At 43.6% G+C, this 13,019-nt stretch overlaps 1 protein-coding gene across 1 annotated transcript in view; it reads left to right on the top strand.

The window, feature by feature from the left end:
- The window catches only part of DCHS2 (dachsous cadherin-related 2), a 220,285-nt gene extending 207,584 nt beyond the window's left edge, over positions 1 to 12,701 (top strand). The window contains exons 18-20 of the mRNA XM_054031047.1: positions 399 to 685; positions 2,148 to 2,286; positions 9,875 to 12,701. Coding sequence (XP_053887022.1) covers positions 399 to 685; positions 2,148 to 2,286; positions 9,875 to 12,492 — 3,044 coding nt within the window. The 3' untranslated portion in view covers positions 12,493 to 12,701. The remainder of the gene's footprint in view (positions 1 to 398; positions 686 to 2,147; positions 2,287 to 9,874) is intronic.
- The last annotated feature ends 318 nt before the right edge of the window (positions 12,702 to 13,019 follow it).

Raw genomic sequence — 13,019 nt, forward strand, 5'->3', positions numbered from 1 at the left:
GGTCAATTTAAATTTTGAATGTAGACCTGGCCTCAGGCTTTCCGCTCAATAAGTCAGTATCCCCTATTTGAGCAATTCATGGGAAACTATAGAAAATTATGGACTTTCCTGTTGCCCTTGAATGAGTAGTCTTTGTGGGATACAATAGAGCTGAAGGTCTAAAATAAAATACAAGTTAAAGGTCAGGTTTCTGAGGGACGAAGCAGGGTTACTGTACCTCCTGATATTTGCTTTATATAGCATGCCCAGATCTTGCTCTTATTCTAAGATATACAGCCAAGATACACCAAAAATACTGTAAAAATATTATGCATGTAAAATCTAAAATTTACAAAATATGCAAGCTCTACCATATATACTTCAACTAACTAGATTTATTTTGAACATCACTGTTTCAGATGCCCCACCTGGTTTCATAGTGACTCAGGTTTCTGCAAATGATGTGGATTTAAGTTCAGCTCTTCTCTACAGCTTTACAGAAGATGGTAACCCAGGAATGAAATTTGCTATTAATCAACACACTGGAGTGATCACACTGGTGAAACCATTAGATTTTGAAGAAACTGCTCAGTATCAATTGTGGATTAGTGTGTCAGATTCTGTGCATCAAACAGAAGCAGAGCTCACCATTCATGTTTTGGATGTCAATGACAACCCTCCAGTATTTACTCAGTATTCATATCAGGTAAGAAGGTGGCAAATAGAGACACCATATTATACATGCTCTTGAAAGATGTATATGACCACGTCGGAGAGGGAGGATCTCTGTTTATCCACAAACCACTACATCGTCAGCAGGGGCAGCACTTCGAGTACACCTCAGTCTGACTTAAAGGGGCTGGTTATGTTTCCAAGCTTATTCATTCTCTAGACTCATTGTTGAGACTGCCCAGAAGAGTGCCAGTTAGTGCTAATTTTTTTATGGTGTAAATATCTATCCATAATAAATGTGATTGAGACCACCACACTCTGTTCATATAGGCCACGAAGCAGCCAGCAACTGGTAATAACTGTTGGTTAATATTGTCTTATGCTGGATTTGAACAGGGATCTAGAGAGAGAAATCTCTCTGTCCCAGTCACTTAAGCCCTCCGTATGCCCCTTTTATCATCTTTGTTTGCAGAATGGTTTAAGTAAGCACTAAGCACTATGCAAGATTTTTAACTGAAGGAAATAAGCATTGTTCAATCAACTACACTATTATAAACCAACTGAGTTTCTGGGCCAAAGATTGTGATTTTTGATGTGTTGCTTGGACAGTAAGATTACACAGCTCCCTTGCACTCAGAGTATAAAAGCATAGCTCATTACCTGTTCATTGCACAGAAGTTTTTACCCCTTGTATTCTCAGGTTTTCATGTTTATTCTGTATATGGATTTACCTGTATATAATCCATGTATTAAAGTGATTTTAACTAGATGTCTAACATCTGAAGTTATGAGAGAGAGAGCTGCTGTATCTTATAAACATTAGAAGTTTGATTGAAAAGGTTTAGATCATAAAAATAGTGCATCTGGGCTTCAAATAATGGAAATACATGAAAAAGGAAAATGCTTCCTTGTTTTCCAAGATTCTGTGACGAAAGTAAGCAGTTCGCAAAAAACTAAATTATAACAATGATCTATTGATTATTAAGTTCTGTGGCACTTGGATTTTTAGACCATATAACAATCTTTTAAGGGACTAGGACAATATATAGTCAACTGAATAATTCAAAATAGGCCTCAGAACTCTATTCCATGTACTAAAAACAAGATATCCATGGAAGCACAGGAGGAAAACTAAATTGAGCTGCAATATTGTGAGAAGCCTTGTTTCTATTAGTGTTTTGTTGCAGTGAGAGACATTTTATACTCTCTAACTCACTGAACTACTTTGGAAGAAATAATGGTCAGAATGAAATCTCAAATGGATAGTTTTATTAAAAAAATATAGTTCACTCTGAATCTTGGACTGGTTGCCAGCATTGTTTTAGTATCTCAGCCCTGTTAAGTTTTTTAAACTTAAGGAAATCGGCAGGTGACACCTTTCACAAAGCTCGGAACTGAATTTGTTTTCTGTAATCAGATCAACGAAAATGTAACTTGCTATGTCCAAGACCTTTTATGTTACTCTTATCAAACATTTCATTTTGGTTACACTTCAGGTGACCGTGCCTGAGCTCGCTCCTGTAGGTACTTCTATCCTGACCGTCTCTGCTTTAGACAGAGATTCAGAGCATAATGGAATTATTTCCTACAAAATCTTGCCTTCTTATGAGGGATTTTCAATTGATCACAAAAATGGTGAGTTTGTTACACAATTTATTTTGAAGTATATAGTATAGACTGAAAATTCATATTCCATTTCTAAATGTTATTATTGGTGATCACAGAGTTCTGGATGCCTTTGGTGCCTGCAGCCCTCTGTTTATCCATAAGTAAAGGGCAACCGAAGGAGTCACAGTACATGCTCCTTTAGCGTACCTCTGCCATGGCAGAGGGGAAATAAGGTGATTAACTGACTGCTTATGAGAGCTGAGAAACGGATGGTACCTGGGAGTATAGCACTCGATTTATCCACATAGCTACTGTGAACCTCAGCCAGAATATATGTGAAGCAAAGGTGATGGAAGTAGTGCTGCTGAAAGCTAAAGAACTGATAGCACTAAAGACTGAAATCCTTTGTTTATCTCCAGGCTAGGTATAAAGCTACTAGTCACAGCATCCTGTAGACTCTATTCCTCTACCATGATTTAAAATGAAAGCTACCGTAACTCTTGCATTAAGTTTCAGCTGATTTGGTGTTCATGCTTAATCAGTATCTTCTACGTGCCAGTTGTACTTCTTATATTTACAATGAGGCTTGTGTGCAGTGTTTATGCTCAAGTCTAATGTTTCTGAAGACTGGAACAGCTAGTACTATGCATGACTTGTGTTATGTAGTAATTATAAATGGAATTTATAACTTAAGATTTTTAACATGAGAAAGGCCTATTTGAAGAATATCATTCTCTTCAGAACCTAGAATCTAAATCTGCTAATGTCTGTTGTGTGTATTTGTTTATACAGAAAAATTGTTGCCACTATATGTTTTAAATGGATTTTGGAGATCGCCATTAGAGCTGACTGTATACTGCAAAAACAGCATGGGGCCACTTATTCAATTTGAGTGCATTCAAATCACTTATTTTACTTGCTGCCCTTCAAGTGGCTCTGCATATTCCCACTCAGTACTGCAATGCATTGCCATAGAATCTTCTTCTAGCAGTATCAGCTAGAGTGCTCTCGTGTGCCCCTGCCCCTCTCCTCAGTGTCACCAGTGATCTGAGGGCAAAGCTATATAAGGCTAGAGCACCCACACCGCCTCAGTTCCTTCCGACTGCGTGCCTGGAGGGATGTGAAGCTCTCCTGTTTCCTCCGGGTCAGAGTCCTCTTTCTTCTAAAGATATTTAGTGTTAGCTTGTTTTAGTAGTTAGTTAGTCAGAATTTTCTTCCCAGTTCCAGAGTGTGGCTGAATCGAAGACGCAGTAGAAGCTGGGTATTAAGAGTTTTGCTTCCCGTATTTCCTAGCATCTGACGACTGTATGTGGTGCCTCAAGTGCCTGGGAGAAGGCCGCTTGCCTTTTGGGTGTTCAATCTACCAAACCTTTGTCCAAGAAGATCCAACTACTCCAGATCTGTTGACACTACCGACAAAGATAGGAAGACTCTTTTGCAGCTCCTCCTGCTCAAGAAAGCCTTCAAGGCTAGACCCTTTGGATCCATCCAAACCTAAGATTCAAGGTCTAAGATGCCAGTCCCAGTCCATGTGGGCCCCAGCCGTTCAAAGTGGCTGAAGGGTTCCAAGAAACCTCAACCCGTGTCAGTGCCAGACTTAGTCCTGCAACTCCTTCAGTCAAGCCCCTGAGGTTACCCAGCTCCAAACCAAGGGTCACGTGGTTGGATCCAGACTGCTCCAGTTCTGGAAGAGAGGTTGAGAGACAGTACAGCCACCCTCACTAGTATTGTACCTTGTGCTTCACAGCTATCCAATCCCCAGAGAACCCCTGTGGCTGCAAGGCCAGGGCAGTTCTGACTTGCACTTCCAGATCTAGAAAAATGATACAATTGATGTGTCAGAACACGGGCCATCAGCACCTTTGGTTCCAGCTGTTTCGGCACTGAAGAAAAAGAGACGTAGGAGCAAGACAGCCACTGTTAGCAGTGCCAGTTCCCATGCATCAGAATTCTCTGTGATTCTGATGCAGAGACCTATTTCACCTCTGGCTTCAGTAGCCAGGGAGATGGACTTAGATGTCAAGTATCAGAGGGGTAGCCGTGTTAGTCTGAATCTAAAAAGCAACAGAGGGTCCTTGCATCTGAAGAAGTGAGGTTCTTACCCATGAAAGCTTATGCTCCCAATACTTCTGTTAGTCTCAAAGGTGCCACAGGACTTAGATGTATCATCTGATCCCATGTTGTCAAAACCTTCAAATCAGCTGTCAGTTCCTGCTCTGGTTCCTGTGTTGGTTTTGACTACATCCTTGGTTTCGGGACGCTCTATCACCATGGCAGCCGCAGTCCACCTTTCAGCTCCAGTTCATGTGTTGCATCCGAGTGTGAAGTGCAAAGCTTCTAAACGGAGGTATGTTTTCCCAGTTCCAAGTTCTTCTTCTTCATCTCCTGTTAAAAGGAGAGGCCAGAAGTGTTGGCTGTTTTTCCTCTTGAACACTGTAGGCTTTCTCCTCATAGGACCCCAACAGGGTCTCTACAGAGAGCTGGATCTACATTCCTCACTCCGGATCCATTATCCCCAGTGCACTCTATCTCAGAGAAGGATAGAGAAAGAATGCAGAGACCAGTGGCTTGCTTTGTACCACTCTTTAATCTGCCTCCTGTAGACATGTTGCCAAACCCCAGTTACTGGGGAGACTGGCAGTCATGGGGCCCTTGGCCTTATTGTGGGCCACCTCAGGATTTTTTCAATTATCCTCCACATGGATGGAGAGTTAATGTTTCATCTACTAAGCAACTGGCAGTCCAGAGCTCCTTGGATCCAACTCCTCCCGATCCATCAACACTACAGATAGTTATGCCTGAAATACTGTCAGAGGAGGAAGAAAGAGAGGTAGAGTCCCCCTTTTTGACCAGGAGAATTTAGAAACAGACTATGAACCTGATTGGGAGGTGGCTTCAGCCTCCTCGTCTTCTGACACCAGTGCACAATTCCACAATTTAGTGGATCATATGGTATTCAGTCTGACTCTACCTGCTGTGCCAGTGGAAGAGACTTCACACCCAGCGTTTGATGTCCTTGGTGCTACTTCTAGGAGTAGAATATCCCTACCTATTTTGTATGATTTGCCATAGCTGGCTAAATCCATGTGGTCTGCTCTTCTTGTCAACCTGTCTCCAAAAAAGCTGACAAGTTGTATCAAATACCCTCTGAGAGATTTTATTACTTTCATATCTGTCTGATAGACCTTGGTGGTGGCTGCTGCCAGGAATAGGGCAAAATCTGGACAACCCTAGCCACCCAAGCTGATAAGGAGGGGGAAAAGATTGACTCCTGGGGAGAACGGTGTTCTCTTCATTGTTCCTTGGTATTAGGCTGGTGAATTATCAGGAGCTCATGGCTCACTACCAATTCCATTTCAGGGAGAAGATGACATTGTTTTTACAGGATTTACCTGATGACAGAAGAAGGGTTGGCAAATGCTATTTTAATGGAGGGTCAAAATGTAGTCAAGCACTTTCCCAGGGCTCCTGTGACACTCTGGCCTCTGCTGGCAAAGCATTGGTGTCTGTTGTGACCATCGGGAAATAGGCTTTGCTTCATTCCCCCTCTCTAGCACTAGACGCTAGATTTAAGGGGGAGGATCTCCCTTTTGAAAGGGTGGGTCTTTTGAGTGAATAGACAAATTACTGGAAAAACTAAAGGACATGAGATTGACAGCCCACTTTCTGGGTTTGATTCCATCTGTTAGGAGGAGGCCCTCTACTCCTTTCTGGTACCAGAGGGAGTCCTATCCCCAGTCTTCATTGTCGTACATCTCATCGTGTAAAAGATGCCCACAGTACCAGAATCCTGCAGTTTTCCAGAGTCAGCATAGAAAGAGGCCTTTCTAATCCATGTCTAATTCTAAACAAGCTCCTCCCTAGTCAGTATCTTTGTTGCGAAACAGCAAGATTCAGTTTTGACAAGACTATCAAGAGTTGGGAGCAAGTTATTCAAATCCAATCTACCCCTTTTTTTGGAGATGGCTAGCCCACTTTATCAATGCATGGAGGTAGATTACATCAGATCTGTGGGTCCTGGAGATTGTAGAAAGGGACTATGCCATATAATTCAAACAACTCCCCCCCCTCCCAGATTCCCTTACCCTTTCCTCTACAGGAACCCCATTCACAAGGCTATTCTGCTTGCAAAAGTAGAAAAATTGCTTCTGATAGGACAGTGTCCAAATACCTGAGGGATCAGGGCTTTTATTCCTGTTACTTTCTGGTTTAGAAGAATAACGGTGGGTTTTGTCCAAAACTAGATGTAAGGGACTTGAACAAATATGTTCGGAAGTCTCATTTCTGTATGCTGAATTTGTCCTTCATAATCCCCTTTGCTATCTGTCCTGGATTGTTTATGACTCTTGATCCAAAGGACACATATTTTCGTATATTGATTCATCACACTCATCGCAAGTACCTTCTTTTCTTGGTAGCAGAACACTATTTCCAGTATCAGATGCTTCCATTTAGCTTCTCCACGGTGCCCAGAGTTTTTATAAAGTGCCTCTCTGTGGTAGCGGCTCATCTGAGGAATCAGAGTAGTTTTGTTTACCCCTGTTTGGGTGACTGGCTACTGAAGGCTGCTGTGTGTGAGGTCCTATTAAGGTATATTGTCTTTACAATTAACGTCTTCTCAGACCTGGGGCTCTAAATCTCCCAGAGTCAGTTCTCTGCCCTCCCTTTACAGGTTGTGTACTGGACTCTGTGGTGGGAGAGCCTTTCTAGCAAAGGACACATTTCTCAAACTAAACCAGTATCTGTTGAAAATTCAGCAGTGTCCCATTCAAAGAGTAAAATTCTTCCTAGGTCTGATGGGCTTATGGAGCTACTACTTGCAATTAAGCAGTCTGTAACCTAGCCTCCTGGCTAGGGCATATAGCACACACAGTCGAGGGGGCTTGCAGCCTTTGGGTGGGGCAAGCTGCAAACAAGTCACAGGCCTTCCAGCCTACAGGAAGTAGGCCACCTCTCGAGTGCTGCGGTTGACGACAGGGAAGTAGGGGGACCCAGGCCCACCTTACTCCACCGGCTCCCAGTCCAGTGCCCTAACAGTGGCAGGGGATCCCGCCACTAGGGTAGCGGGGTTCCTGCCAAAACATGCTGACTCATGTGGCAACAGCATGACCTGACTAATGTCTGGTTCCCCTGGGTTACTTCTGACCACAATCCACTGGTGTGGCGCCGTAGTCAGCGGGTCCTCAGTCTCCTTGGGGTAGGTGACAGACGGCATTCCCAACAGCTCCTCTCCACTGTTAGGGCAGGTCGTCACTACAGGGGAAGGGTCGATTTAATATACGCAAATTCAGCTACGCGAATAGCATAGCTGAATTCAACCTATCGGAGCCGACTTACCCCACTGTGAGGACGGCGGCAAAATCGACCTCCGCGGCTCCCCGTCGACGGCGCTTACTCCCACCTCCGCTGGTGGAGTAAGAGCGTCGATTCGGGGATCGATTGTCGCGTCCCAACGAGACACGATAATTTGATCCCCGAGAGATCGATTTCTACCCGCCGATTCAGGTGGGTAGTGTAGACCTAGCCTTAGTCTCCTCCTCCAGGGCACTGCACAGCTCAGGGTCTGGTCCGGAGTCCTGCAGTGGGCTAGAGACATCTGCCTCCTTCGCTGACTCCAGCCCAACTGAACTAAAGGGCCCACTTCTTATACTTCCTGTCACAACTCTCTGCTTCTGGTGTGGTGGATGGGGCTGGCTTGGCTCTGCCCACCAGGGAGAATATAGTGGTCCTGCATATCAGGCTCAAAGGGAGGCCCCTCTGCCTCACTACACACTGTAATAGAGGCTCAAATTAAATGTATATCCCAAATAAAAGAAATAGTAAGAAGGACCAAAGAAACTGCCATGATGGCTAAACAACAGAGTTAAAAGAGGTTGCTTAGATCAGGGGTGGACAAATTATGACCCGCGGGCCGGATCCGGCCCCTCAGGGCTTTGGATCTGGCCCGCGGCGCTGCCGGCACCACCCCCCTGTGGCCCCTGACCGGGGGGTCAGAGGGCTCCATGTGTTGCCCTTGCCTCCAGGCACCGCCCCCCGCAGCTCCCATTGGCAGGGAACAGGAAACCGCGGCCAGTGGGAGCTTCAGGGGAGGTACCTGGAGGCGCGGCAAGGGCAGTGCACGCAGAGCCCTCCGTCCCCCTCCCCCAGGGGCCACAGCACTTCCGGGAGCGGCGCGGGGCTGGGGACAGGGCAGACATGCAGGGAGCCTGCCCTGGTCCCGGTGCGCGCCACTGCCCCCCCGGAGCCACTTGAGGTAAGCAGCGCCGGGCCAGAGCCCAAACCTCTCCTGTACCCCACCCCCCAACTCCCTCTCCTAAGCCCTCGGCCTGCACCTTGCACCCCTCCTGCACCCCAACCCCCTGCCCTGAGTCCCATCCTACACCCTGCACCCCTTCTCTGCCCCAATCCCTTGCCCTGGCCCTGCATACAATTTCCCCACCCAGATGTGGCCCTGGCTTAGAGGGAAAAAAGTTTGCCCACCCCTGGCTTAGAGGGAAAAAAAGCATCCTTTAAAAACTGGAAGTCAAATCCTACCTAGGAAAATAGAAAGGATCATAAACTCTGACAAGTCAAGGGTAAAAGTGCAATTAGGCAGACCAAAAAAATATTTGAAGAGCAACTAACAAAAGACATAGAAACAAACAAACATTTTTTAAAATACATCAGAAGCAGGAAGCCTGCCAAACAATCAGTGGGGCCACTAGATGATCAAGGTGCTAAAGGAACACTCAGGGAAGACAAGGCTGTTACAGAGGACGTGAGGAAGATCCCCACACCTGTGCCATTCTTTTTAGGTGACAAATCTGAGGAACTGTCCCAGATTGAGGTGTTAATAGAGGTGGTTTTGGAACAAATTGATAAATTAAACAGTATTAAGTCACCAGGTCCCGATGGTATCCACCCAAGAGTTCTGAAGGAATTCAAATATGAAATTGCAGAACAATTAACTGTGGTATGTAACCTATCACTTAAACTAGATGTACCAGATAACTGGAGAATAGCTAATGTGATGCCAATTTTGATAAAAAAGACCCAGAGATGATCCTGTAAATTACAGGCCAGTAAACCTAACTTCAGAACCAGACATGTTGATTGAAACTATAGTAAAGAACAGAATGATAAGAAACATAACAAATGCGATTTGTTGGGGAAGAGTCAATGTGGCTTTTGTAAAGGGAAGTCATGGCTCACCAATCTATTAGAATTCTTTGACATAATTTCAATACAGTCCTTGAGTGATATCAGTAGGCCTTTTGTTTGGATTAATTCAGCCTGTCTGTCTCCCTCTTTTACCTTTACCAATCAGCATTTATTGTTAAAAGTGCATTGTAACATTTGTTTAAACTTTCACTGACCTTTCACGATTGAGCTCACAATTAGGGTGCATTTGTATGCCCAGTTACACAGCAGTGCTTGACTTTGCAACCTTAACAATATTCTTTTATCTTTATATATAATCTATATCTTTAGCTGTATAAAAGCTTCACATACCCACACACACCCTACCTTTATATCAGATTGATTTTCAAACCTGACTATCTATAGTTAAGCTCCTAAATCCAAATAGGTACCTAACTTGTATTTTTTGATTGATTTTTGTTTTTGTTTTTTTCAGGGTCAGTATTCACTGCCAAACCAGTGCCACACCTGGGCAAGAGTTCAGTTATTCAGCTTCTTATAGAAGCCAAAGACAATGGAGACCCTGCTTTGACTGCTGTTACTTCCGTGGAGATACAGATACAGGATGTAAATAACTATGCACCTCAATTCACAATGGCACTATACAATGTGAGTGTGAGTGAAGATACCTCAGTCGGAGGGACTATCCTCACATTTTCAGCCATTGACTATGATTGGATACATGAAAATACATACATTGAATACTCTATTATCAGCAGCAACACTAATAACCTATTCCATGTGGAAACAAGTGTCATGGAATCAACACCACCTTACAAGCTGGTTGGCAACCTTGTTTTGAGTAGTCCGCTGGATAGGGAAACTGCTTCCTCTCACCATGTGATCATTCTTGCATCTGACCATGGAACACCTCCCCTGAATTCCAGTGCTACTGTATTGATAACTGTACTAGATGTCAATGATAACCCACCAGTATTTAGCAATCTGGAGTATCGCATTCATGTCAGAGAAAATATCCCAATAGGTAGTCATATCACTATGGTTTCAGCAAATGACTGTGATGCAGGAGCTAATGCAGAGGTCACTTACACTATAATCTCCGGAAATGACAAGGGGCATTTTCGATTAGATGGGAAAACTGGCGCTGTGGATTTGATCAGAACTCTGGATTATGAGGAAATGATTAAATTCACTTTGACTATTCAAGCCTCTGATGGAGGGGTCAATGTAAGAAATGTGGCTTTTTCTGTTGTTTTTGTCAGTGTCCTGGATGACAATGATTATGCTCCACTGTTTTTGTTTCCCAGCCTGAACTGTGTTATCCATGAAAATCTTCCTGCCTTTTCTTTTGTGTGCACAGTTTATGCCCTGGATTTTGATACAGGTCCCTATGGACGCCTTACTTACTCAATCCAGTCATCATGTTTGTCTGATCGTGGATCTCCTCAAGATCATGACATGTTTTTCATATCTCCTTTGACAGGAGATATACAAACAAAGCAAATGCTTGATTATGAAAGTCAGAATAAGTACTGTTTTATAGCCCAGGCAAAAGACAACGGTGACTCAATAGCCACATTAACAGTTCAGGTAGATGTTGAAGGGACAGATGAATTTGATCCTGTTTTTACTGAAGACCAATATTTTTTTGATCTCCCTGAGAAAAATGAAGCAGGTCAGCTGGTGGGCAAAGTGGCAGCATCCGATAATGATGCTGGATTGGATGGAGTTATTCACTACTCCCTGCTAAAACCTTCTCCATTCTTTTCTGTAAACCAGAGCAATGGAAATATCTACTTGATTAGAACTCTTCACAGAAAGAAGAGCAGTACCAAAAGGAAAGATGACACCCTTGAATTGTTAGTAAGAGCTCACAGCCCCAAACTGGACTCTAAATCCACTACATGCACTGTTCTGGTAAATATTTCCAACTCTCCTGAGAATTATTCCATAGCATCTGCAAACATCTTGTCTATTAGTCTTACTGTCTCTTTTGTAGTGTTTCTGCTGCTTGCCATCAGCCTTATTGCACTTATTCTGAGATACAAACGAAAAGACATGATAAATTCCTGTATGAAAAGAGAAACATCATTTTCATCAGCTGATTTGAGCTTGACCAATGAAGATAATATTCCTAAGGACTGCCAGAAACTCCAGAGCACTGAGAGTAGTACACTTCCCATGGGCTCCATAGCAGAGTGGTTGAGTTTGGTAGGCATCAGAGAAAAGGAAGATATTGGTAACCCCAGCAGGCACTCAGATTCTAGTGGTCATGGCTCAGCAGAAGGGGACACTGCAGAAGATGAGGAAATCAAAAGGATCAATGAGCATCCATGCAGAAAGGGGTTGGGTTCAGCTTTAAGTGAGCGAGGCTCATGCGTGCCAGACTCAGGAATTCCAAGAGATTCTGCCCAGTTATCCTGTCAGTCTGGAGAAACTGATGTGTTGGCTGCCACTCAAAATGCAGAGAGCTTCCACACCTTCAAAGATGGAGAAGGAGGAGAAGGCTGTGACCATAACAAAATGCTATCCCAAACTCTTCAAAAAATTGGGATAAAAGAGAGAGACATAATAACAGACATCACAAAAGAATACATCTTCATCTCTGATGGCCAGGATTCCCGGTATGGATCACTTGCAACTCTTGTAGCCTCTGATGAGGATCTTAGGGGAAGTTACAACTGGGATTACTTGCTTACTTGGGAACCCAGATTTCAGCCTCTTGCCTCCGTGTTTAATGATATTGCGAAACTGAAAGATGAAAGCTTACAAATTCATAGCTTTCCTAAGGAGAAGAAATCTTTTATTTTCCCTCCTCCCTTGATAACATCAGTAGCTCAACCTGGCATAAGGACAGTGCCACCACATATGCCAACTATAATACCTGGGCAGGCATTTAAAAAATATCCTCGTTCTCCCCTTATCCATAATCTTAGATACCCTTCACCGGCCATGACTCCCAGTTTTTCTCCTTCTCTGTCTCTACTTACCATGCAGACTCCTACAGCTTCTCCAGTGATGTCAGATGCAGGACTGACAGGAACATACCAAATTGGCCAAATTCATGCAACAGAGGAAGAAGTTCAGGTGTAGGTGATTAACCACTGGTAAAATGTTAAAGGAAAATTTGGCTTAAAACATACTTGTTCGTTGTTTAATGAGTAAAACCACATGCCAGAGCTATATCATCAGTATTCACTTTATTTTTTTATGGCTTACCAAGGATAAGATAATTTAGTCATAAACTTTCTCACTATCATGTTCTTTGCAAAATATGCTCTAAACCTGTGAGGCTTGCCCTTTAATTAAATAAATAAATTATAAATTAATGGAGATATCCCATCTCCTAGAACTGGAAGGGACCTTGAAAGGTCATCGAGTCCAGCCCCCTGCCTTCACTAGCAGGACCAAGTACTGATTTTTGCCCCAGATCCCTAAGTGGCCCCCTCAAGGATTGAACTCACAACCCTGGGTTTAGCAGGCCAATGCTCAAACCACTGAGCTATCCCTTTTTCTATCTACCAATAACCCTGGTATCTAATGTAAATCACATACCCAGGTGTCTGATAGCTGACTTACCCAAATAACAGGCTATATTGTTTATCTTTAAGGATTTCAAT

Source organism: Malaclemys terrapin, chromosome 5 (genome assembly GCF_027887155.1).
Source record: "Malaclemys terrapin pileata isolate rMalTer1 chromosome 5, rMalTer1.hap1, whole genome shotgun sequence".
Taxonomy (NCBI): domain Eukaryota; kingdom Metazoa; phylum Chordata; order Testudines; family Emydidae; genus Malaclemys; species Malaclemys terrapin.